General features: G+C 51.7%; 13 protein-coding genes across 13 annotated transcripts; 7 read left to right on the forward strand and 6 right to left on the reverse strand.

Annotated features, from left to right (window-relative positions):
• Positions 1-170: 170 nt before the first annotated feature.
• N7468_002459 (uncharacterized protein) lies at positions 171-1,284 on the reverse strand (the record flags this gene model as incomplete). The annotated part of the gene is made up of 2 exons (XM_058471756.1): positions 171-570; positions 602-1,284. 2 exons carry the CDS (start codon positions 1,282-1,284, stop codon positions 171-173), a joined length of 1,083 nt encoding a protein of 360 aa, XP_058334897.1.
• A 1,547-nt stretch (positions 1,285-2,831) lies between these two features.
• Positions 2,832-4,323, forward strand: N7468_002460 (putative nucleoside hydrolase; the record flags this gene model as incomplete). The annotated part of the gene is made up of 5 exons (XM_058471757.1): positions 2,832-2,867; positions 2,916-3,019; positions 3,076-3,245; positions 3,300-3,334; positions 3,397-4,323. 5 exons carry the CDS (start codon positions 2,832-2,834, stop codon positions 4,321-4,323), a joined length of 1,272 nt encoding a protein of 423 aa, XP_058334898.1.
• Positions 4,324-5,132: 809 nt separating this feature from the next.
• On the forward strand, positions 5,133-5,474 carry N7468_002461 (uncharacterized protein; the record flags this gene model as incomplete). The annotated part of the gene is made up of 1 exon (XM_058471758.1): positions 5,133-5,474. The coding sequence occupies one exon, from the start codon at positions 5,133-5,135 to the stop codon at positions 5,472-5,474; it is 342 nt and encodes a 113-aa protein (XP_058334899.1).
• Positions 5,475-6,582: 1,108 nt separating this feature from the next.
• N7468_002462 (uncharacterized protein) lies at positions 6,583-6,771 on the reverse strand (the record flags this gene model as incomplete). The annotated part of the gene is made up of 1 exon (XM_058471759.1): positions 6,583-6,771. The coding sequence occupies one exon, from the start codon at positions 6,769-6,771 to the stop codon at positions 6,583-6,585; it is 189 nt and encodes a 62-aa protein (XP_058334900.1).
• A 202-nt stretch (positions 6,772-6,973) lies between these two features.
• On the forward strand, positions 6,974-8,141 carry N7468_002463 (uncharacterized protein; the record flags this gene model as incomplete). Its single annotated transcript, XM_058471760.1, has 2 exons — positions 6,974-7,546; positions 7,605-8,141. 2 exons carry the CDS (start codon positions 6,974-6,976, stop codon positions 8,139-8,141), a joined length of 1,110 nt encoding a protein of 369 aa, XP_058334901.1.
• Positions 8,142-8,692: 551 nt separating this feature from the next.
• N7468_002464 (C6 transcription factor) lies at positions 8,693-10,599 on the forward strand (the record flags this gene model as incomplete). The annotated part of the gene is made up of 2 exons (XM_058471761.1): positions 8,693-9,535; positions 9,604-10,599. The coding sequence occupies 2 exons, from the start codon at positions 8,693-8,695 to the stop codon at positions 10,597-10,599; spliced, it is 1,839 nt and encodes a 612-aa protein (XP_058334902.1).
• A 335-nt stretch (positions 10,600-10,934) lies between these two features.
• On the reverse strand, positions 10,935-12,771 carry N7468_002465 (putative MFS multidrug transporter; the record flags this gene model as incomplete). The annotated part of the gene is made up of 5 exons (XM_058471762.1): positions 10,935-11,485; positions 11,539-11,832; positions 11,894-12,023; positions 12,096-12,509; positions 12,583-12,771. Coding segments are annotated over 5 exons (1,578 nt in total), but the record flags the coding sequence as incomplete, so codon positions are not given.
• A 710-nt stretch (positions 12,772-13,481) lies between these two features.
• On the reverse strand, positions 13,482-15,903 carry N7468_002466 (Zn(II)2Cys6 transcription factor; the record flags this gene model as incomplete). The annotated part of the gene is made up of 7 exons (XM_058471763.1): positions 13,482-13,993; positions 14,049-14,330; positions 14,378-14,497; positions 14,549-15,129; positions 15,189-15,283; positions 15,340-15,616; positions 15,686-15,903. The coding sequence occupies 7 exons, from the start codon at positions 15,901-15,903 to the stop codon at positions 13,482-13,484; spliced, it is 2,085 nt and encodes a 694-aa protein (XP_058334904.1).
• Positions 15,904-16,333: 430 nt separating this feature from the next.
• On the reverse strand, positions 16,334-17,406 carry N7468_002467 (uncharacterized protein; the record flags this gene model as incomplete). Its single annotated transcript, XM_058471764.1, has 2 exons — positions 16,334-17,128; positions 17,191-17,406. 2 exons carry the CDS (start codon positions 17,404-17,406, stop codon positions 16,334-16,336), a joined length of 1,011 nt encoding a protein of 336 aa, XP_058334905.1.
• A 758-nt stretch (positions 17,407-18,164) lies between these two features.
• Positions 18,165-19,073, forward strand: N7468_002468 (SDR family oxidoreductase; the record flags this gene model as incomplete). The annotated part of the gene is made up of 1 exon (XM_058471765.1): positions 18,165-19,073. The coding sequence occupies one exon, from the start codon at positions 18,165-18,167 to the stop codon at positions 19,071-19,073; it is 909 nt and encodes a 302-aa protein (XP_058334906.1).
• Positions 19,074-19,986: 913 nt separating this feature from the next.
• Positions 19,987-21,153, forward strand: N7468_002469 (uncharacterized protein; the record flags this gene model as incomplete). Its single annotated transcript, XM_058471766.1, has 1 exon — positions 19,987-21,153. The coding sequence occupies one exon, from the start codon at positions 19,987-19,989 to the stop codon at positions 21,151-21,153; it is 1,167 nt and encodes a 388-aa protein (XP_058334907.1).
• A 37-nt stretch (positions 21,154-21,190) lies between these two features.
• N7468_002470 (fungal specific transcription factor domain-containing protein) lies at positions 21,191-21,988 on the forward strand (the record flags this gene model as incomplete). The annotated part of the gene is made up of 1 exon (XM_058471767.1): positions 21,191-21,988. The coding sequence occupies one exon, from the start codon at positions 21,191-21,193 to the stop codon at positions 21,986-21,988; it is 798 nt and encodes a 265-aa protein (XP_058334908.1).
• An 80-nt stretch (positions 21,989-22,068) lies between these two features.
• N7468_002471 (Aldo/keto reductase) lies at positions 22,069-23,152 on the reverse strand (the record flags this gene model as incomplete). Its single annotated transcript, XM_058471768.1, has 2 exons — positions 22,069-22,922; positions 22,975-23,152. The coding sequence occupies 2 exons, from the start codon at positions 23,150-23,152 to the stop codon at positions 22,069-22,071; spliced, it is 1,032 nt and encodes a 343-aa protein (XP_058334909.1).
• Positions 23,153-24,148: the final 996 nt, after the last annotated feature.

The raw sequence follows: 24,148 nt of genomic DNA on the forward strand, positions 1-24,148 counted from the left end.
GAGAAGGCTTGACCACGACTTTGCGCGCTGTGGGCACCTCTGTAAGATGTGCTGGTATTGTGGCACACTCCCGAAACGCCAAAGCCAAGTGAATAATACATACAGTTCAAAGTTGCGAAAAAAGGAAGAGAAATGGCATGTAGACGAGGTGGTGGTGAGACAGGATAAGTTTAGGCGGCCCAGTCAGAGTCCAATGGGTGGCCTTTCTGGGTAGATCGCAGGATGTCTGGGATGTAAGTCGGGGTGACGGTGACCCGGGGCTCGGGGGTAGCGGCGGCGGGTGGAGCTTCCGAGGCACTGGTCTCACTAACACTCTCATCGGCCTTGCCAGACTTCTTCTTGGGCTTCTTAGTTGAGACAGTGGTCCACTCGTCCTCAGCAGCACCCAGAATGCGGATCTGCTCTTCCTCAGAAGGGAGGCCGGCGTCCCACTTCTTGGGAGCCGGGGCCGCGGCTGCGGGCTCAAAGGTGTCCAGAAGGTGGACAGGCGCAGCAGCGGGAGCGGCGCCGGGTGTGGTACCATTAACCTTTGAGGCCTCCTTTGGCTGCCAAGCATTGGTGGCTGGGGGGCTGGGATCGGGCAGCCTCCCGGCGCTCCGACTCGCGGGCTGTGTGCAGCTGCTTTTCGAGCAACTGCCGGCGTTGCTCTTCGGCTTCCTGGACCTGCTGTTTGCGGGACTCGTTCTTGAGACGGTTTTGGCGCTGCTTCTTGGTCTCGACGGGCTTGAAAGACTGGGCCTTCTGCTTCTTGGGCTCGGTCTCAACATTGCCAGTCACACGCAGCACAGAGGCAGGGGGAGCGGGGGCCTCCAGCATGTCGGAGACATAGCCTGCGGAGCTGGTCGCATTCACCTGGGGCGAGTTGGCAGGAGACAGGTCATCGTCCGCATCGGCGCCGGTGGTGGAAGACGCGTGGGAGCCACTCTCAAGTTTGGCAGCCTTTTTGGCCTTTTTCTTCTGGCTCTTGGGGACCTGGGCCTGAGAAGTGCCATTCTTGATACCGGCCAGGCGGCGGGCCATTTCCTTCTGATCGACATCGTTCTCTGGCTTCTCATCCTCCGTGGTCGGGGGAGAGACAACTGTCTTCACATCGGTCTTTCTGGGGGTGGGCTCGGAGGGCTTGGGCGTCTTCTTCTGCTTAGCTTTCTTCGGCGCCACTGCGGCCTCGGCCTTTTCAACCACGGGCCGGACAGTAGCCTTAGCTTTTGGCTGTGTGTAATACCAGCCCAGGGTACCGGCGAACGCAAGCAAAATAGCCCAGCTCCAGTAGGGATTCATTGCCATCTTGCTGGGAAAGCACGTATGGTTAGCATCGAAAGCACTGGAGGTTTTCGTCCATATTCGTTGGGCTACCCGGGGTTTCTTTGTGCTGGGTACATACTGTTTCGAAGACACTTTTGCGGCAAAACGGTCAAAGGTAGGATCAAACCACTAAGTAGTGGTGGATATGGCAGGGCAATTGCGCACGCGCAGGAATGAATTGGCACACACAATCGCGAATCTGAAGAGGTTGTACACGGCCACAGTAGGGACAGGGAGTTTCGCCTCCGAAAGAGTATTTAGCGGGCTGAGTCGTGCATAGACACTGGGTCCGGGTAAGCGTGGCGAACGTATTTCCGCGACGAGGGGCGGGTTCCAATCGCAAGCCGGAGCTGCGTTGCTATCAGAAAAGAGAAGGCTAAATTTCGTTGAGACGAAGATCCCGGCGCAACACGCTGGACAGGGTTGCGCAGAGAAAGACACCGAAAGTCAATAGGCGACAGACAGCCAACAAAAGCGTCGGTAAGTGGTTGACCAGGAAAATCCAGGAGACAGTCGAAGGGAAGGAAAGAAAGGAACGTCGTGAGAGGAACAGGAGAAGGAGACGAAAAGGACACGCGGAGCATCCGAGGTGGGCGTACATGTATGGTAACTTGTAAACGGGGTGTATCACCCGGTAATTGAGTGACTAGACTCTCGACAAGCCAAGATTGTCTTGGGGACAACCTGTGCCTCGGAAACCAAAACTAAATACGACCGAGGGATGGATTATCGTAGACGGGAGTACCGGAATTGAGAACGATGCATAGTCTTCTATCGGTCGAGATCAATATTCTGCATCCCTGAACACCAAAGTTGCCATCCTATAGATTGGGCGGTACTGCTAGCGGTAATACAGGGTACCGTTAATCCCCTTAGGATCGTCCAAGCGTCGCCAAGTGGGGCGCAGGTGAATGAGGGACGGCGCGAACAGGCCACTGTGTCTCCTGGGTCTCCTGGGTCTCTTAAGGTCTCTCATATGGCGCGTGCGCTCCCTGCGGGTACATTGTAGCATTTACAGTACAGGAGAGCAAGGTCCGTTCGAGAAGCCTGATTGGCTCCGCGCAGCCACCTCTCCAGTTTCATTTTAAATCATGTATGTTTAATCATGGACGATTATGTGTCCACTGAGATGACGGAGATGCAGCTGAGTACGTCGATCCGGCAGGGGATCGGGCCCTCCCTTGCAGCTGTAACCCTCACGCCCGCCACGAGGGGAGAGGACCCGCGGAGAGTGGCCGCAGACTATAACATGTAGCTTGGCACGAATTACACCAGAGTAAAGCACTATGACTATCAGAGCACCGTAGGACCACAGGGCTGCATTGGGATAGAGTATATACTGCAGGAGAACCTTTCGAATGTTCGACCTGTTATTTGACGTGCAGATGTTCGTGTGGGCGATCGTAGCCAAAAGGAGTTAGTGGTGGCGGGAGAGGGGTTAATGCCTGAGGCGGAGATGATAACAGATCCTCGCGAGTCTGACGCAGGCACAGCGCAACTCCGCTAGAGCTGCATTTTATAGAATCAATATGGCACCTAAGAAGATTATCCTTGACACTGATCCTGTGAGTTGAGACAGCAAATATCAAGGCCTCCAGCTCATAACTATCTAGGGCATTGACGATATCCTTGGATTGCTTCTGGCTTTGTCTTCAAAAGCAGAGGACCTCGAGCTTCTACTTATATCTTTGACGTTTGGAAATGTCGAAGTGAAACAGTGAGTGATCATGACAGATGAGCGGAAAACTCTCAGTGAGCTAATTGGCCAAACAGCTGTCTGCGAAATGTGATCTCTATGTTTCATATCCTCGAACAGGAGATGCAGTGGCGCCGTCAGAACGGGAAGCCGGAAGGCTTTGGCACCCTGAGAGCGTCACGCCCCGTGGTTGCCCTGGGAGCTGAGCAGCCCCTCGAGGAACAGAAAATGCTCGCTGATTACTTTCGTAAAGTTCCTTTTCACGATTGTCAATAGCATATCGACTTACATTACCCCGCAGATGGAACGGACGGTCTCGGCGGTATCCATACCAGTGTACGTGCTCAGGGTTGTCTCAAAGTGAATTCGAGTGAAATAAAGCTAACATCTTATCTCAGCACCCACACCTTACCCCGACTCAAGCATGGGAGCATCTCTTTGACTCCGCTCAGGACCCCGAGGGCATCAAGCCTGTCCAGACGGGCGCCGCCCCTGGTGACCACTTTTACATTCCATCCAAGCTTCCTGCATATAAGGAGATCTTGCGTGCTTTGCGTGAGAATGAGCCTTATACGGTAACTCTTGTTGCGGTCGGCCCCCTCACCAACCTGGCATTAGCAGCAGCAGAGGACCCCGAGACCTTCCTCCGCGTCAAGGAAGTTGTTGTCATGGGCGGCGCTGTCAACGAGCCAGGAAATGTCACACCGGTCGGTGAATTCAATGCCTACGCAGATGCGGTCGCTGCGGCCCGCGTATACGCCTTGACGTCCCCAAGTCCCCCTTCCACTCTACCTCCCACTCGGGGTCCTGACCCCCCCTACCCAGCCAAACTCAGTCGCCCGCTGACTCTGCGACAATTTCCCCTCGACATCACTTTGCGCCACAACATTTCTCGGGGTGAATTCAGGCAGGCTGTAGCTCCCCTGCTCAAAGCCGGCTCACCTCTCGCCGAGTGGGTTGATGCATTCATGGGCCACGTTTTCCAGACATTGGAAAGACTGCACCCAGGGCACGAGGGCGATGATGCCGAGCTCAGTTTGCACGATCCCGTCTGTGTGTGGTATGCTATCACAGCAGATGATCCGAAATGGGCCCCATCAGCTTCTTCCCCTGAGGATATTCGCATCGAGACGACGGGGCAGTGGACTCGTGGTCAGTGTGTTGTTGATCGCCGTAATCGCCATCGCATTGAGGATGACAAAGAGAGCTCCAGTGATCATGGGCTGTGGCTGAGCCAAAGCGCTGGAAACAGGATCTTGAGGATGGATGCTTCGCCAGTCGAGGGAAATTTCGGCCGGGTCATTATCCAGAAACTGTTTGGTTAGAGCGCTGGGTATTCCGGGGGACTTTGGAGATGCCCATGCCTTTTTCCCTACTATTTTGACGTGCGTCAACTATAGATTTGCTGGTTTAGACTGGTCAGATTCTTTCAAGTTGCGATGATTGAGCCAGAACTTTTCAAAAATGAGAAATGGGTTTGACCAGAATCAAGTCTCCCCTGGTTCTTGAAGAATACAATAGATACAATTATCAACAACATGGGCCCCCGGTGGGTGCCTTCCGACTCTCTTGATTGGACATTCGTCGATTTCGGCTGCCAGTCAGAATGCTCAGGAATGTGAGCGCTCTACTGATGAGACTCAGAAAGGGCAAGTAGTCTCATCCGACCACGAGTTGTCCCCAAGAGGTTCTGCAATCTGTCCAACACTCTACTAGACAACGCTCTACAATACCAGAATAATAAGAGCATTATTCCGTTACTGATGATCTTCTTGCCTAGTCGGTGACTACCAGCCTCTTTGTCACTGTATGGGGGGAACAAGTCGAGCCAGCCAGCCGCTGGAATGGAATGCGGTAACCCAGGAGGCTGGCTATTATTTGTTCTAGACAATTTCACCTCACCAAAGTCCTTTCAATCTAGGAGTGCTACCTATTTTAGATACGAACGGGTGATCAACAATTCCAGCTCGATTGACACGCAAACGATTCTATAAAAGGTGATCAGCCCCGGAGGTGGGCCTAGGGAAGTTATTTTCGAACCCACTCTTCCCCATATCGCGTGAGTTACTTCATACTACTTCCCCCAGGGCTTTCGGTGAATACTTGCTTTGTTCGGATCTAAGATTTGCCCACTATGTATCTCAACAATTTCTCCAGCTTCCTGGTGGCTGCCCTTGCTGGTACTGCATTCGCAATGCCCCATTTCTCAGGAGCGTACCATGGCGAGCGTATCGCGATCTCGGTGCCTGGGAATGCCACAAAACCACACAATGCAAGCACGCCAGCAACCACGGGAAGAGTGCCATTGACAAGCGGCATGTCGAGGCCAAAGAACGGCACGTCGCGACACATTGCCAGTGTCCATGGGCTGAAGGGAGCGTCACAGGTCAATAGTAACGACCGGTGCAACGATCTATGTTCCCTGGAGGCGCATACCTGCAATCTTGCTGTTCCGGATGATGATAAATTCTGGTGAGTTGAAGAAAAGATTCTATGTCCCAAAGGGGGGTTTAGTAGCTGATACTTAGTGTCTTAGTTGGCGTACATATCTGCAATGCGTTGAACACTGCCGGTCGGATTCAAGTTCCTTCGTACGGTGAACCACCAGAAGAGAGACATCTTGATGTTAAAACGACCTGCTGGTACTGCAAAAGTGTTCAAAAATAATACGGGAAAGAGGCTTGGAAGGAGCATTATTTTTATATCCATGGACGAGCGACGCGGAGTTATGTCATGTTCTTCATACTTAATCAACTAATTATTGGGAGCTGGAATGAATTGAGATTTTGCTAAGTGCTGCTACTAGAAGGCCGCTACACTGACCTATTATAGTTATGTATTGAGCTTAGTTAAACATTCATGTATATGAAACATTGTAGCGTCCAAAGTAGCAGGTCTTGCTTTATCTTCTTCTTTTCTTTCTTTTCAGGTTATAAATATCAGCGCAAAAATCCAGTGATGTCTTAAAACTTGACAAATCTCCACGTCGGAAGCTTACCAATTTAGTATTGGTATTCGGACTGATACTGGGAACCCTTTTTGTCTACTTTCATATCGGATGTGTCGTGTGAGTCGGGCAGACCAGGGTAGAACTATGAGATCTATAGTGGATATGGCGTGAAAGTAATCCACCTCCGATTGGGGGCAAACTCTAATCATCTATGGTGATCGTCCCCGCAAAGCACGAGAGAAAGACTTTGGCCTCGAGAGTTTATCTTCAGAGGCTTCGAATGTCGAAAAAGTTCATCATGGAGACCTGTTGGTACGATGAATATAGTAACAACGCATGTGAATAGCTACTGTATGCGACTCCTTCAGCCAATCGTTCGCCTTGCCATCCCTCCTACTATGCCTCACAAGGGGAACTACCAAGCTACCTTAGTGGCGAAAGGAAAGGCCGAGTTTTTCCGTATATTCTCAACCAAGTATAGCATCTCAGGGGGAAACCGGGATACAATTTCTCCCGGGAAGGTTGCGATAGGCGCGAAAACCGTGGATCAGCAGTAGCAACTACAGCCACATGCTTCGTCAGTCAAGAGGGAGTGTGAAGCGAAGGAATTGGCTCGGCGCACCCACGTGCTTGACTACCATAACGATTCGAGCCAGTTGAAGAGCAGCGCAAGTGGAGCAGCTTGCTGCGGGTCGTGGAGAAGAGCAGGGGAGAGGAGCAGCGAGTCAATGTGGTTGATAAACTCCTGGCTCCTCCACTCGTCCCGTCCAATCACCATCCACGATCTGCCCACGGTCTCGATGGTTCCCCACCAGCCAATCATCGGGGTTGATTGTGTCGCGTGCGCCTTTAGCATCACGAGCCCTGGTTATGATGGCCGCGATTATACATAACTCCACGCCCGCTGAATGCAGCTATGTGGACGAAAACTTGCCCCCTCACTTGCCTTCGTGCCAATCTCACCCCCCCCCTGGGGCGCGCCCGCTATCCTATAGCTGCTGCCTCTACTCCTGAGTCCTGAGAATATGTCTCGTTCTCGATGCCCTCCTACCCCGGCCATGTCTGGCGAGTTCATTATTAAGGATCAGCCTATGGACGGCACTGATCAGTTTGCTTTGCCCCCGGCTGCTATCAGCCCGGCCACCGCCAGTCGTCGCTCTTCCCGATCAAACGATCCGACTTATGCTCCCGTTTCTCCGACAAGCCCTGATCTTACTGGTCGTGGCTCTGTGTCATCTCGGTCGGGCAATGCAGCTAAGCGTCCGTTAGAAGACTTCGATCTTCCGCCTCCGCCTACTCGGACCCGCAAGATTATTCAGATGAAACCAAAGTCGCCCGCTCCCTCAAAAGCGCCAGCAAGGCCTAAGGAAGGTACCAAAGCCAACAATCAGACGTCGCCCGAGTCTACCAGCAATGCACCCTCGAAGAAGAAGAACCCCAGCGCTACTAGTGCCGCAGGCCGGAAGATCGCTCGCAAGACTGCTCATAGTTTGATCGAGCGGAGGCGGCGATCAAAGATGAATGAGGAATTCGGAACTCTGAAGGATATGATCCCGGCGTGTAGAGGACAGGAGATGCATAAGTTGGCCATCCTCCAGGTGAGTAAGCCATTCACGAGCGATCCACTCTATCCGGCTGTTTCTGACATTTCATCAGGCAAGCATCGACTACGTCAACTATTTAGAACGATGTATCTCCGACCTCAAGACCGCTGGTGGAAACCCTCTAGCAGGCCCTCCTTCTCCATCCTCCCCGGAATTCTTCTCAGAACCGGGCGGGGATGCGGCTCAACAGCCTTCCCAGCGTCCTCCATCATCTTTATATTCCTATTCGGCTTCCGAGTCCCCTGATACAATGCACCCCAGTGCCCACGTTTCCGATACTTCTCCGTCATTCTCGCCCCGCACCCGCATGCCATCAGTGCATACTCTGCCGGATATCGCCTCCGTCCTCCCCAGTCCTGCCTTGGGACCGGTCAATCCTCCTATGGAGAAGCTCCAAGAGCTCCAAGGCGTGGATCACGAGGCGTCGGCAGCTCTGCTTATGCTTACTCGAGACCGCAGGGGCACTGCCGACTCTATAAACGAGAACTTCGGTAGCAGTACTACTCTGGCGTCGAAGCCGGAGGAGAACAGAGCGGCTGATGCCCAGCGGAGAAAGGGCATGAGTGTGCGAGATCTTCTCATCTCATGATGCACGAGTACACGAATGGGCTGGTTTGAGGCTTGATTGCAGTTTATAGTTCATTGGTAATTCTGGATTGGCGTTATGCATGGGCGGCTTCCTTGATCAGATTGTGTTTTATGATGCTGTTGTTCCGTTAAATTGCCGTCTAATACCCTGATTGACTCCTTGAGAGGGAGTTGTATAGTATAAATCAGGACAGACCTTGACCTAGGATCATGGTTAGAGGGGAAATGCCGCTTGAAAATACATTGATCCTGCTGAAAGATCGACCTTCGACTGGTACCGATAATGTAAAGGAACGGAAGATATCGTATGCCGAGCGTGGATCTCGCGGATCTACTGTGTAGTTTACGTTTACCATCTGGGCCCCACGACCCGGAGTGGACCCCCCGCGCTTAATTGGCCATCGGCAAACGGTCCTTCGAACGCCCGTGAATCTGAACTCCAAAGCCCGTTGCGATTCTCAAGCGGCCTCTAGCCCATAGAAACACTCTAGGGCTAGATCCATAAAGCCATTGGGCCATAGGCCAGAGCCTGGAATCTCCCCACATTGCCACATGGACGAGCCGCGCCGCTACAACGTGGAGCGGTCCTGTCTCCGCTGCCACGAGCGCAAGGTCCGATGCGACAAAAGGTCGCCGTGCTCCAAATGTGTGCGTCTAAACCTCCCATGTCACTACCCCGGCCCTAGGATTGAGAAGCGGCGCCCTCCGAGATCGGCCGATGCCGATGTGGTCGCGAGGCTGGAGCAGCTGGAGCGAGCTATTACTTCCCTCGCCGCAGGGCCGAGCCTTGGCAACATTCCAAAGAATGCGGAGGCCCCTGTGCGTGAGACGGCGCTCGATTCGGAATCGTCCCTACCGTCGTCTTCGGCGCAGCATGGGTTTCTGGGCAAGGATGGGACCTACATGGATGAACCGCTGCTTGCGCGGGTGTTGGAGAAAGAAAAAGAGCTTCAGTCTGCTATCGGCTCACCGCGGACGGGGAGCGGAATATTGGGAAAGTGGCCGCGGTTGAAAGCTGATGGGATCCTGGTGAATCCGTTGATCACGCAAGTCGATATCCGGGGCTTGCTGCCCGGCCGATGGCAGGCGACTATCCTGTGGGAGACTTTCTTGCATCGTGTGGACCCTGTCCTCAAGATTTTACATATTCCCTCTGTGAAGCCTCGGGTTTTTGCTGCGATTAACCGACCGGATACCGTCTCATCAGATATCCACTGCCTTCTTTTCGCTATATGCTATAGTGCCTCTACTGTCTTGTGCTCAGATAACCCGGAGAATGAAGCGGCTAGAGAGGATCTGAGCAAATACCAGCAAGGCCTGCAGCTTGGTATCTTTCATTCTTCATTTCTTGATGCGCCTACGTTAACCTCACTTCAAGCAATGGCGATCTACCTGGTAAGTTGTAAAATTTCCCGTTCCAAAAAAGAACCTTAACATCTACTAACTTAGTCGGGGGGGGAAAGATCTGTCTGCGATGCAACAGCAGCGGGCGAGCTGGATTCAACTTACGCGGCTTGGCCATGAGAGCCGCCCAGTCAATTGGAATCCACCGTGACGGAAAACACTTCAAACTTTCACCATTAGAATGCGAGCTTCGCCGACGATTATGGTGGCTTCTATATGCCACGGACGTTCGAGCGGCAGAAGACCACGGCATTACAATAACCGAGCAAGAGCTGGGCGGCGACTGTGACGTCCCCGCAAATATCGACGACCAAGACATCAACGAAGAGAAGACGGAGCGCGTCCCCTCGCAACCTCGCTGGACAGAAATGACGTTCCCCTTGATTATCATTCACATGAACCGAGTATGGGCCCATCTGATCCGGGCCAAATTCGACGGTGGCAATGCTGAGAAGCTTGTCAAGGAGCTCAACACCCTTCTCAACGAGTCCTTCCTACAATACTGTGACCCGGATATCCCCATCCAACGGCTCGGGCTTCTTCTCTCGCGGGTCCTGAAGTGCAAATTGGAGGTGCACATCCGCCAAAAGACCCTCCAATCTCAAGGCCCCTCCTCCATGAACACCGAAGCTGGCCAAGAGCTCCTCGCCACAGCGGTCAGCGGCTTAAACTACGGTCTACAGATGTGGAGCGACGAGCTTCTCCGCAGCTACCGCTGGCTGATTTCCACCCATACACAGTACCATCTGCTGACTTATATCCTGTGGCATCTCTGCATGAGTCCAACAGGCACCCACGTCGAGGATGCCTGGCGCACGGTGAACATTCATTTCGATGTGGCGGAGAAGGACCCCTCGTGGCCCGACCCCGGACCCAAGTGGCCTATGATGGCGCAGATGCGTGCGAAAGCGCTGCGGATCCGCGCGGCGCATTTCCCCGCCGCAAGCGAGCAGCCACCCTCGGCGCTTGAGGGGATCACGCTGGAAGAGGCCGTCCAACAGATTCCGGAGACGGAGATTTTGGACATGGACTCGCGGGGACTTTTCTATGCTTGAATTCCCCGACGTTTGGAATTTTACGAATGTGGAAAATTCTTTTTGATGGGGCCCGGGTCGCGGCCGATAGGGGGAATACAGCGATGTACAGCGGTGAATTCATTCCAACTAACGATAAACCCAGATGACCACGAATAATAGGAAGACATCTACCCCAAGGGTTAAAAAGACCATAAGCCTTTGGAGTATGCATATCAAGTACTATCTGCATGAATATATGAGGCTACCGCTATTATGATTGCGTTATTATTCTATGACCCATAAAAATACCCCAAATACAATGCCAGTCCGATGATGAAATTCGTTACGATCCCTCACAATAACCCCTCTCACACCTCTTCAGGAGTCGTCCTGCCGCTCGAGGACTTCACTCTATCCGCTTCGAGCAGCTTCTGACAGAAGGGACTGCGCTTCCGAATAGCCGGGCCATAGTAGTACAAGGCGAACGGAATAGGAATGCAAGCCAAGCTCACAAACCCAAGAATCGAGGTCCCCCATGCAACACCGAGTTTTCCGTAGAGCGGATCCGCCGCAAGAGGGAACAGAGCCCCCGCGACACTCCGCATGATCACCGAGGCGGCCAGAGCACTGGCCGAGTAGATCCGATAGGCATCGGTCAGGTAGGTTAGCAGCGAGATAAACGTTGCCTGATATGAGAGTCCGAAAATTACGCCCGACAGCACCGGCACAATCCAATGGATAGTTGGCCTGGCGGACCAGGCGAGCCAGAACAGGCTGATGGTCAGACAGGGGGCGGAGGCGCATGAGAGTGGTAGTCGCTGGGTCTCTGGACCGGAGGCCCAGGGCTTTTGATTATTCTGGGCCTTCTCGAAGAAGTTGTCGTAGAAGATGGAGAAAATACAGGATGATGCGGCTCCGATTCCAACTAGTTGGGGTTAGTTTTGTAGATTCTTTGGTATGCAGAATTGGGAAACTGACTTGGAATATAGGTGAGAGATGTCTCCGCAACGTCGAAGCCATAGGTCCCCTCGAAGATAATGGGATATGCTTGGAAGTAGAAGTACACCATGCTCCATGCGAGAGAGATATCGAGCGAGATAAAGAGGACAATGGGCTCAAACAGAAGCATCGTCAGGGGGCGAGTGATTGTCTCCCGCATGCTGAATGCGTGATCGCACTCCGTTCGCTCCTGGGGAGCAACATAGTGATTATTTCCAGTTACTTTCCTCAGCTTCTTTGCTTGGTTCTTGAGCAGAGCAGGTGCGAAGGTCTCTAAATGGAAGACTCAGCATCGCAGAAACAAGCACTATCTGAACCTGGAAGGGGTCCTAACCTGAGTAGAAGAGAATGCTAAGCCAACCGACAGCACTCAGGATGATATCGATGCGAAAGGTCCAGCGCCAGCCATACTGGACAGAACAGCCGGAGATTATGGGTCCGACAATAGGCCCAAAGCTCGAAGCCTGTGGCGTTGTTAAAAGTGGGCCTTAAGATACAAAGTAGACGCGCCTGTGGTTACAGTTTAAGAAACCTACCGCCATGTACAATGCCATTGCTCGACCGCGAGTCCGCATATCCTCGAACAAATCTGCATACACGCCCGCCACAACCGTCTGGGGTGCAGCAGCCATCGTGCCACAGATCAGACGAAATACAAGAAGGGCCGGCCAATTTGGCGCAAAGGCACAGGCAATCGTGCCAAGGAAGAATATCGTGAACGACCAAACAAGGACGGGCCGTCGCCCAATAATCTCGCTCCCAGGACTGAAGACGATCGGCCCTATCAAATACCCAATCAGAAAGATGGCAGTTGGCAAAATCTTCTGCCCGTTGCCAGATTGGCCGAAGTCCTGCATGATAGTGGGGATGGCATTGCTCGGGAGAGAGGACGATATGCCGCAGTTAAGCACGATTAGTAGCCCCGCAGCGGCATTGAAGAGCTTTTTGTTCTATGAATCATGTGCTGTGAGTCTTCAAGCTGCGCCACGCCATATATTGTAACATGTGAACAGGGAAGCTCACGAATGTCCAATTGACCGGGTTGGCCTTGGATCCCGTTGAAAACTCGACCACCGTTTCCTCTTCGGATAATCGTATTAATGTGTAATCTCCGTCCTGGAGCGGTTCTGGACCCATTGAAGCAGTAGACCTCTCGTCTGCGCTAGGCCTTTTTTCTAACCACAGGAAGACCGTTAGACATAAGAAGTACATGGGGGAAGCGGTTCAATCGTACCCGAGAACAGATTCATGGTTGAAGCAACAAAGAAAAAAACTTATGAAATTTTGAAGAGATCAAATTATAAACAAACGTTTCAATGTTGAGAACTTCCAGGTTGAACCCATGCCACTATTCCGACTTCAACAAAGCGGACTTGACGCTATATAAACCTACTCTGATCCATCAGACCCCTTAGTGGAGTTACGAAGCTATTATCCCAAAACTTGACTCACGACGTCTAGATCCTCAATTATGCATAGTGTTCCAGAATCTCAAGTCTGAGGCCTAAGTAGTGCACCAATAGAATGATCTGTTTACTCGAGACTTTGCGCGAGTGGGTCAGCCCCGGACCGGGGCCGGTCCTTAGGGCGATTTCGAGTCCGGGGCCGGGCTGGGTCCGGATTGTTGACGAGGCACCTCCAACGCCTAGAGCGTTCGCAATCCCACATGCCCGGTTGTGTGTGGTATCGATGTCCTTTTGTGTGCGTTGTGCTATTTCACGTGAAGACCCGCTAACCTGTTTATGGCGGCCTGATCGTCGGTTGTCGCAAAATCTTGGTCTGCCAACTAAAAGCTACGGTGGATTCGACTCGTAGATTAGCGGCGCCGATCACTCAGTGTTACAGCCTGTTCTAACGAGTCTGGTATTGGGGTAAAAGTCCAAGATCATAATCACATCAGCCAGGAAGGTAGGTTTTCTATTCTATTGCGGCAACGAGGGCATCATGGGCAAGAAATCAAAGATGTCGTTCTGCCCCTCCTCGAAAAGGCCAAAGGATTCTGCAATCGAATTCGACATGGTCCAGTTCGGGGCATCCATCACCTCAGGGAGCCGCGGAAGAGGCGGTCTGGCAGTTGATGCATCGGTGCTTGGCATAGTCATACTTGGGTCCTTTTCACTCGGAAGGGTCGTGTCGTTCCTGTGCCGAGGATCCTCCAGGGCCAGGGGCGGGGCACTGTCCATGGGACTATCTGCATAAGACACGGGCCCATCGCTGTGATCTGAATGGTTAGGTCCATCTGCAATTTCATCTCTCTGTGGATGCCGGCTGGCAATCAGGGCGCGAGCGTAATTCACGAAGATGGAGACTGTCCGATGGATGTCGGGATACGGTGGCTGTTTTAGGAAGTCGCAGAGTTTCTCGGCCCTTTCGAGCAATAGACCTTGATCGATTAGGCTTGGTCGCCATCTGGCAATGCGCAGGGCGAATGTGGCTTGCTACGTGTTAGTTTTTGCGGATAATGAGTCGGACACCAATGCATGACTTACTGACAAATGCCATCGTCAAGGCAGGGTAGGTCGGGGCCCATGGTAATTGGTAGCGGTAAGATGGTTCATTGATGAGAAAGGCGAGTTGGTCCATGATCGTCGTGACGAGAGATTGCCACAGATTCATCACATTCTGGTCGATTATTTCAGACTCCGAATTCGAGGAGACAGGCTGGAGCTTTTGGATGCGTGCAAGAGAGGTGCATAGAACGAATATTTTGGCGTAAATGAGCATGAGCTTCAGACTACTGCGTTGGAATGCTCCAGCGTGGAATCCATTGTCTGTTCGAGGTTACATTTGCCCTTGTGAAATTCGAGAAAGCGCTTACTGTTGTGGATTTCATCCCAAGTAGTCCACCAATTTTGTAACCGGGTCATGATTGCCGGAAGCTCAGTATCAACGATATCCCGCACTGTCCCGGCGTTCTCTATGGTGATGCGCGAATGCCCTATTCTTCATCAGCCATGGAACTCGGACTCCCTGGGTGTGGCACACGAACCTCGAAGTTGGTGGAGTTCGATTATGCAGACAGTGCGCATGTCACAAGGCAGCGAAAGCGGATAGTCGAGAAATTTACGGAGTTTCATAATGTCGACCTCTCCGATTCGCGATTTGCGGCCCGTCCCGGAGGCCACGTCCAGTTCCAGTGTAAAGCTGATCAGCCACGTACGGGTTTCCCAAACAAGCTGGCGATCTGCCATGGAGGCTGCCAGAGAGCTCCTGGGTATATTCTCTTGCGCCAGTAATGTATCCAGGGACTTCTCCAAGCCGGAGTCTAAAGCCGTGCGCAGGATAAGAGCCGTTGAGAACCATGTTTTCTCGGAGTATGCGGCGAGGAGAATCATTCCTTGGACCGTTTCAAGCTTCGTCGGGCGTTCAAAGAAGCTGTCCTCGGCAAGCCGCTGTGCCTCGTCTTGCAAGACACGCTGCATATGTGTGTCACCACGCATGTCAATAACGGCCCGACTGGCCAAGTATATGATAACGGTGAAGCAAAACAAAGAGCGCGAACGAATGGAATCAAATGTATCACGAATTGGGTCGAAAAGGGGCAGATAGTTCTTACTCCCATGGAAAAACCTGGTGGATGCATTAGACCTTTTGCGAACAGTCAATCCTAAAGACAAGCTTGCACTGACCTCTCATACATGACCCTTGCACGCTCCTCGGGAACAATGCCGCGGGCAACGATGTCACCCTGAGCGTCTCCACTTGTCGAATGCTCCAGGAATATCTTCATAGAATTAACTAAAAAATTCCTCCAGCTGGCTTTGAATTATTTGAACTTACATGGTTTGAGTCCAGTAGATTGACCGACATAGAATGAACCGCCGAAACGGGAGCAATCATATCACTTGGGCTCAGCTGCTGTGATGATTCGGCGCCGCCGTGATCAGCAGTTTGAGACCTTCGAAACCTCCTCAATGTTGACGAATCGGGATATGAGTCCATGGAAGAAGCATTAAAGCTGACGCCTTGGCTTGCAACCGGGGAATATTCCTGTTCTCTCGAAGCCGGCGTATGGAAGCCGCTTCGGGGATCTAGTGGCGATGCCACAGAGGACCCACTGGACATATAGAACATGATCAGCTTGAATTCGAAGAAATTGGGAAGATAAATCCTCGCAAAGACCTACCGTGCCGGAGTAGATTTGCGGCGGCGATCGCTGCGACGTCGGCCGTCTTCAATAGGATCCAGAATGCAATCTCGCCCAGTTGAGCGGCAGCGGAAGCAGGGCACTTGCTGACGCGCATCGCAGCGCATCTTTTGCTTGCGACACCATCGGCATGCTTTGAAGAAGCGGATCGGCACGTTCTCTGCGCGGAACACGATCTCCGATCCTCGTTCGCTCATGGTGCGCCTGGATCGTAATTTTTGTACAGACGTGGGCCGCTCGACGCGTCACTACTTTAAACCGCCGTTTCAATTGACCTGCAGGCCTAGCTCTGGACAACGTTTGACTCACCGCGTTGCCTATAGTCAACTATTGGGAACCGGTTATGCATCAACAGATCGGGGTAGAGGGGCCGGTCACGTGAACTTCCATAGTGCGACTATCTTAGTAGAGCAAGCTATCCGGTATCCTATTGCAAATTGTAGTTAAGGAAAAGACTAGATTGCTATTGAAGACAGATGGATGAAAAAAAAAAATCCATCAGTCGGCAGATTTTGTAAAACAGCCCCAGTTGTAGGAACACTACCATTGAATCGCTTGAGATAACGCCAAACCCTCCAAATGCCAGACTCCCGCAAACCCACGCCGTACTGAATACAGAATGATTGATCAATTTGAAAGACCACTTGCCTGACGGGGCAGCTCGAGTAGCTTCTGAATATCCACCTCTTGACTATAGTATGTCTCCAGGTACAAGCAGATTGACTGGCATTCCAAGCGAGCTCGCCGTGCGATCCACCACACGGAGCCACATAGTGGCGCATACCAATATGCCGTCAACAGAAGTGCACGTGGGTCCTTTAGCTCTAAGAGGCGTCGGAACTCCGGCGTCATGAAGCCTATGAATTTCAGCCAGAACGGTATCGAGTCCCGGTTGCATTTAAGATACCGGAGCCCAGCGAGCATTGATATGGCGTAGTAGTAAGGATTTTCTTCAGGATCTGGCGTGTTATTTATAGAGCATAGCTCGACAAAGTCCTTCGGTAATTCATCTATTGGGCGGCTGGCAGGTCTTTCCATGATTGTGAAAAAGGTGTCTTTCATGCTCCGGAAAATGCTGTCTCCTCGGAAGGGATCGGTTAAGTTCAAAATAGCCTCTTTCCTGGCAGACATATCCATCCAGTTTAGGTCTGCGGATTCGGATGGCTTGAATGGCCAAGCTTCCCTGGGAGCGGCGGCTTCAAGAGTAGTCATACTAGAGATGCCGAGCATGGCAGCAGATGCCCAGATGGGATCTCGGTCATCAGGATGGATCTGTGACGATAGCTTCCGGCTCAGCAACTGAGCTCCTTTGGCACCATGGTAAGACTCAGCAAGGGACTGTTTGTGGGACCCTGGGCCATCTTGTATGAACCGGTCATGTGTTGCGGTAATCGTCAAGATGATGTGCATGAGAAACGGGCGCTGACGGTTGCGTCAGCACACTAAACCCAGCCCTGGAGAACGGGCTTTGGTGGCTTGCTTACCTGAAACGCCAATTCAACCACCTGTTTCTGGTAAATGTTTTCATTCCCCGAGCCACCAAAGGTGAGGACTGTTCGATTGATAAATCGATCGAAAAGCCCCTGACAGTCAAGAGTCATCAGAAAGGAATCACGGCCCACCCCCACGACCACAATGGGATCAAGAGTTCTCCGACAAGGATCTGCGTTAAAGATCACTTCGCGAAACCCCCCTATCATTGGCCTTGTCAGTGGGCTTTGCCTGCCAAGCAGGCTGCAAATCCATCCCCGGTGGGGCATCATAATTGCAGGTGACCCCAAAAGACATGCATTTCTGGCATTGGGGTCTTTGTTCGTCACACTACCCGCATCATTAGTGATGAGCTTCGTGATTCTCTCTCGGCCACCTACTTTGACCCGGCGGAGCTTACAGTTGCGGCAACCCCGTCGGGACTTGTTGTGTTTCCGTCGTTGACGGGGCTCTTGCTGCATTGAAGCGGACTTTAGTGAATTCATTGCCATAGTTATTCGCTGTCTGGAATGTGCAGAATTAGCGGAAGAGGGTTTAATCAAGCATGTCGCCTCTCCCAGGACTTAACATCAGGCGGCCCGGCCCCACCCTGTTTAAGTCCGATGCCTGAGCCGCCTTCGATTGGCCCATCTGAGGCAGCCCCCACTCACGCTAACCGCGTTTCGTATTCGTTCCTTTGGAGTTGTCGCACTAAATCTTGGCCCGCTTCCGTCCCCATCGATTTCTATACTTCAGAGGCGATCACGTGCTCTCAGAAGAGGCGCTCACGTTGACGATGGAATTAAGAATCTATTTCCATATCTCCGTTTGAGTTTCGAGGGTGAACAGGTATAAAATGATGTCCAGTGCCCTCGGGATGCTTCTCTTGCAATCAACCAACCGCCTACACAACTTTGTTCAAAGTCGACTCCGACATCCAATCTATTCCACAAAACCATCAGCAATTCTTCATTCCATATAATCAAATATGCGTGTTTTTGTGACTGGTGCCTCTGGCTTCGTCGGCCAAGCCGTTGTTCAAGAGCTGCTTGGGGCCGGTCATACCGTTCTTGCCCTGGCTCGCTCCGATGCTTCTGCAGAAGCCCTCCAATCCAAGGGAGTCGATGTCCTTAGAGGGAGCATCGAAGATACTGAGTCCCTTAAGCGCGGTGCCTCTGAAGCAGACGGTGTGATCCACCTTGCTTTCAACCATGATTTCACTCGGTTCGACGATAGTGCCGCGGAAGAGCTGCAGGCGCTCCTCGCCATGGGATCCGTCCTCGCTGGAACCAACAAACCTCTCGTCTTTACCGGCGGGACCCTTTCTCTGCCCAAGGGCACGGTCAGCGACGAAGACACCCCTGCAGATAGCACTTCGTTCCTGGCTGCACGCACTTTGACCGAATCCAAGGCGCTTGCCTTGGCAGCTCAAGGGGTGCGTATCAGCTTGATCCGCCTGTCTCCAACCACCCATGATGAAAACGACAAGGGGTTTCTCAACATAATGACCCAGTTTGCAATTGGCAAAGGCGAGTCTATCTACATCGGCGATGGTCTTAACCGCTGGACTGCTGTTCACCGAGCTGATGCTGCAAAACTTTACCGCCTCGCTTTGGACAAGGGTGTGGCTGGATCTATTTATCATGCAATTGGAGAAGAGGGTGTTCGTTTGAAGGATATTGCGGAGGCTATCGGCCAGGCTTCGGGTGTTCCAACCGTGTCGAAGACCTTTGAAGAGGCGCTCAAGCACTTTGAGGGGTTCATGGCTTATCCCGTGAGCTTTGACGCTCCTGCTACCAGCAAGAAGACCCAAGAACGACTTGGATGGAAGCCAACCGGGCGAACCGTTGTGGAGGAAATTCAAGCGGGCGTGTACAACTCTCCGGCGGCAGCATAAATATCGCTTTTTGTATTCAAGTGCTTTCTCCAGCCCGCTTAGTCACGAATAAATCCAACGCTTTACCGCAAGCACTTTCAATAGCTATCTCGGGTGACCGGGATCGTTCACCTGCAGCATTAGCGGCCGTGATGTCGATCCAACGAGGATTGGCCTTAGGTTACAGAAAGACTATGCCTTTGAGCTTTGGGAATAAAGGGTAAGTCAGACCAGTAATCAAGCATGAGGCACTCAAGACAAAATTCAAGAATCTCCAGTGACGGCATTCTGTGGACCATCATCTACCAGTAGTGGACACATTATGCACCCACAACAAGTCCGCGACTAGTCCTCCAGAGGTCAGACTCACAACCACAGGGACACACCAAAGCTTCTCCAAGCGATCGGACAAGCCGACACGGTTTATGAAACAAGGTGGTTCGCGTCAAGGGGGGATAGTGTAAGCCCGATGACACAGTGCAACCAGCATGCGCAAGCACAGAGGCCAGTTGCAGTTTCTAAAAACTTCTAGGTCCCAGATGGTTCTCCGGGCTCAACTTGAAGGCAGCAGTGGCCTTGGAGATGTAAGAGGCCTGGACAGAACCGACGTACCTGGAGAAGGAAAGAACGGAGAAGAGGGAGAAGTATATGCCCAGGCGAGGACTCCAATTCCACGCTAGTGACTAGCGTGGTTTGAAATGCGCTTATCCCAATACGGTTAGATATTAGCCCCATATGGTAAGACCGCTCAAGAGGTGGAGGATTGCCGGTCACTGTTACTCGATTCTGCTACTTGTCATCGCCCTCATATTGGAAGATGTCGTCCAAACTATAGCAAGTTAGAGTATACTTGCAATGGCCGATCGAATCACGTGCGTCGCTCGTGTTTACCCGCCGAATCGCGCCTGACGCAGTACGAGGCAATAATGACATTATGCCCGACAAAAGCCCTGAGGGGGGACTGAATCCTGTCGAGAGGATAACCCTTTCGTCCGAACATTCTGATAGGAAGCGAAAACTGCGTAAAGGCACAGCCAGTTGCTGGGAGTGTAAGCACCGGAAGAAACGGTGCACATACCAGCCAGCGTCCCCTGCTGAGTGTGACTCTTGTCTACGCTTGGGCTTGACGTGCGTCAATCAGGGGCTTCCTGATCCTACGGACCACAGATATGACAAAGTGCGCCAGCGCATAGTCCATGTTGAGGCCTTAGTCGAGCAACTGCTTCGACAGAGGAACCGACAATCAACACAGTCGTCTTCCACGCCCAACACGGGGACGAAGCTCCCAAAACCAGCTATCTTGGACCATTCGAGCTGCCCAACTTTACGATCGGTCGGTCATGAACGGTTGTCGCGGGGCCGATCGCTTACTGCATATCTCGAGTCGATGTTCCCTAATCCGGCTATTTGCGCAGTTATCTTGAGCAGCAGTAAGCTGTTTTCCTCGCCCCTTCAGATTGATCAAGGCCCGGGAAACTCTCAGCCAGTAAACTATCCAGGCAAAGACCCCATTATTCCATCAAATTCTCACCCGCTTGAGTTTGCTCGGAGATTGGTTCAATTAGCGCTCTGCCTGAAACAATTCGATGCCCCGTCAGCACAGCAGTTCCAGAAGCATCTCGGCGAACCTGTCCCCATTGTGGCCCAGAGATTTTCCAATGTGGCCAACCATTATGTCCTGTCTCAGGACTATCTCATAGCGTCCCTGGAAGGCATTGAAACATTGATCCTCCAAACACGATGGTATGCCACTGTTGGCAACTTTCGCATAGCATGCGAAATACATCGCCGTGCAACAAGAATCGCCCTTTCAATCAACATTTTGAAGCTGATTGAGACTGACTATCGCGCGGAAAAAATTTGGTTCCATCTGGTTTACAGCGATCGCTTCTTGTCACTAATGCTGGGCATCCCCTCCGCGAGCACTAACGATGCCTTTGCACACCCGAGCCGATTAGCCATCAACAGCCCCGACGAAAAGATGGAACGCATTCATACCTTGCTGGCAGGCCAACTCATCTCGAGGAATCTGCGCATACAGGAAGCTACGTCTGAGCAACAGAAGGGCAGCTTAATCCTTGCACGAATACAAGGAGACTAAAAGAATCGATGATCAGCTGAAGAAAGCGGCTCGCATAATGCCTACAAATTGGTGGCGAGTTCAGTCATTGACAAATGCGGCCTCTGATCGCGAAGTATTGCAAAGAACAAGCAAGCTTCTCCTCCAAATGCACCAATACTTCCTTCTTGTCGCTCTCCACCAACCTTATATCGTGCCACTCGCAAGTACGGGATATGACAGTATAGATCACACATATAGCCAGCTCGCAGCTACAGCTGCTTGCCGCGAAATGTTGCTTCGTTTCATCATTGTCCGTGATTACCATCGGTCCCCGTCTTACCAAGCTCTCGAGGGAAAGGCTTTCACGGCGGCCATTACTCTCCTGTTTGTCCACTTCAACGGCCATAAGCTGGGACACGCGAATTTCCTGGCGCATCAAAGACCGCAAGATCTGGACCTTGTTGAACAGACTGTTGATTTGTTGGATAGCCTGGCCACCTCCAAGCGGAATTTGAACTGTGCGTCCCAGTCACAGACGCTGAAGCAATTCATGAAGATCGACCAAGAAGCAGCCGATGGATCTCTGTTCATTACCTGGAACGAGCAGCAAATCACTGGGAAGACCAAGGAAGACATGAATCCCCAGAATTGTCTTCGCCTTCCAATCCCATATTTCGGAATTGTCTCGATATCCCCATTCGAATCTCCAGAGAATGTGCCACGGAGCGAAACTCCACGGCTAGGACTCAGAGCATCACAAGAAATTTCAATTCTACAAAAGACTGGCGCAGGAAGCACACTCTCTAATATGGACGATACCATGGCTTGGTTCAATAAGTGGGTCAACGATGATTATATTCCTGAAAGCTCATGATCAAGTCGAATGACATTCGAGTACCCAGAGAAAACAATTCTGCAAATTGGCGCTATGTAAAACGCTCCCCGATGCCCTCCCTACTCCTCCAAAGCAGGGGTATCACCGAAGGCGAAACCGGTCATATTCTGGAAACGCTCCACGAGAAAGCTCTGTCCTAGTTGTCTAAGTTCCTTCTCTTCTTCACTCGACAATCGTATAAGAAGACTACCCAAGTTCTCGTCCAATCGCGAAATCTTTGATGATCCAGGGATAGGGAAAATATCGTCCCCCTGAGCAAGCAGCCAAGCAAGACAAAGTTGCGCGGAGGTTGCATTCTTCGCTTTGGCGATCTCTCCAACCCGGTCGAGAATGCTCAGGTTTGTCTTGATATTATCCTCTCGCAACCAAGGCAGATTGCCACGCCGGTCACCAGGCTTGCTGACATCCTCCCGCGAGCGGATCCGGCTGGTGACAAGGCCATTTCCCAATGGGCTGTAGGCCACGATAGCTACCCCCAGTTCCCGAGCAGTCTCTAGGAGCTTCCACTTCGGCCATTCTATCTCCATACAGGACAGACTATATTCAATCTGAACACAAGCAACAGGATGCACAGCGCATGCACGTCGCAAAGTCTCTGCGCTGCACTCGCTCAGTCCAATATGCTTGACCTTACCAGCATCCTTGAGCTCTACTAGAGCTTTCATGGTCTTCTCGATAGGTGTGACCTTATCCAGCCGATGGACATAATACAAATCGACAAACGGAAGTCCCAGTCGCTTTAGAGACTTCTCCAGAGCAGCTTGGGCGTACTCGGGAGTCGTGTCTACTTGGATCTTGCCTCCCACCATGTCGGTGAATCCGAACTTTGTAGCGAGAAAGACATCCTTACGTTTCTCAGGATTGGCTGCAAACCACGCCCCTAGGACATCTTCGGAGTTGCCGTATTTATCGGCTTCGGCACTATCAGTCATGCTTCATATCATTGTGTTCCATGGAGGCATTACCTGTGTCCCAAAAGATCTCCCCTCTCTCGAAAGCTGCGTCCAGAAGCTCGAATGTTTCATCATTGGTTCTGGGGGCACCGTAGATGCCGGTCGTGCCCATGAGGCCTAGGCCCAGTCGAGGGACCAGAGGACCATTGCGCCCAAGGGCTCGAGTAGGTAGCGTCTTTCTGGAGGCCATTGTTATGGTCTTGAGTTGGATAGGAATAGTACGTTAAGTGATGCTGAAAATGCTTCTGCACTGGAGTGATTCATGTTGCGATTTTCTTTCGTATTTATTGCCCCCGGTAGTTCGGCCTTTGCGGCGGAGGAGAGAAGACTTGAAGCTGTAAGCTTGGTCTGCTTTCGCTTTCAGCCAGTCAGATGCCTCCCCCGCCAATGCCCGCTTAATTCCGTCCCCATTGCTTCGTCCTCATGGGTTGGAATCTCTGCATTCGAGGGCCTGAGCATTTGCATATTGAATTTGAGGGTGGCTTACCCCGAATAGTCTACGCTCTGCTTCATGAAGTATTCTATATCTGTCACGATGTAGGTCTATCTCTCAATTGTATGTGCGCGCTGCCGCTCACGTGTAGCATTCGAAAGCCCGGCCTCGAGTGCTTTGATCCGCAAAGCAACTTGGAATAGATGCCATAACCAGGACCTGTGCCTATTATTCATTATTAGCCATGCAGTAACTAGATATTAAGAGTGTGGCGTCTACTATATTGCCAGTCCGAGGTCGTATTACACCACCCGCGCAAAACTCTGTGTGCACTCGGCCCCGTTACCATCACCCCAACAACCACCCACACCCTGATTTTTCTCCTACGCCTCCCGGATGGCATCGATTTCTTTCAACTGATATTTTAGCAAGATAACACAAAAGGTCCATCTACCGAAAGATACACAGGTTTAGTTTAAAGAACACAGGATGTACGTTGTAAATTGGCCTGTACACTCGCCTGATCTTAACCCTATTTAACCGGTTTGGTATATACTAAAGCGTTAAATTTTTTTGTATATTTGAAGACCTTATGTAGGTGGGAATATCTAAAGAGGACCGGGCCTATTTGAAGAGTGTATTACTGGTGTATAGGATATTTTAGACCAGACGAATATTGATACGTTAATATTGAGTTAGGAGAGAAGGATAGATAGATTGTATGCGAACTAGGGTATGATACAAAGTATTAAG

This window comes from Penicillium chermesinum (assembly GCF_028974085.1).
Source record: "Penicillium chermesinum strain IBT 19713 chromosome Unknown utg000002l:1.0-5270490.0:1.0-5274688.0, whole genome shotgun sequence".
Lineage (NCBI taxonomy): Eukaryota > Fungi > Ascomycota > Eurotiomycetes > Eurotiales > Aspergillaceae > Penicillium > Penicillium chermesinum.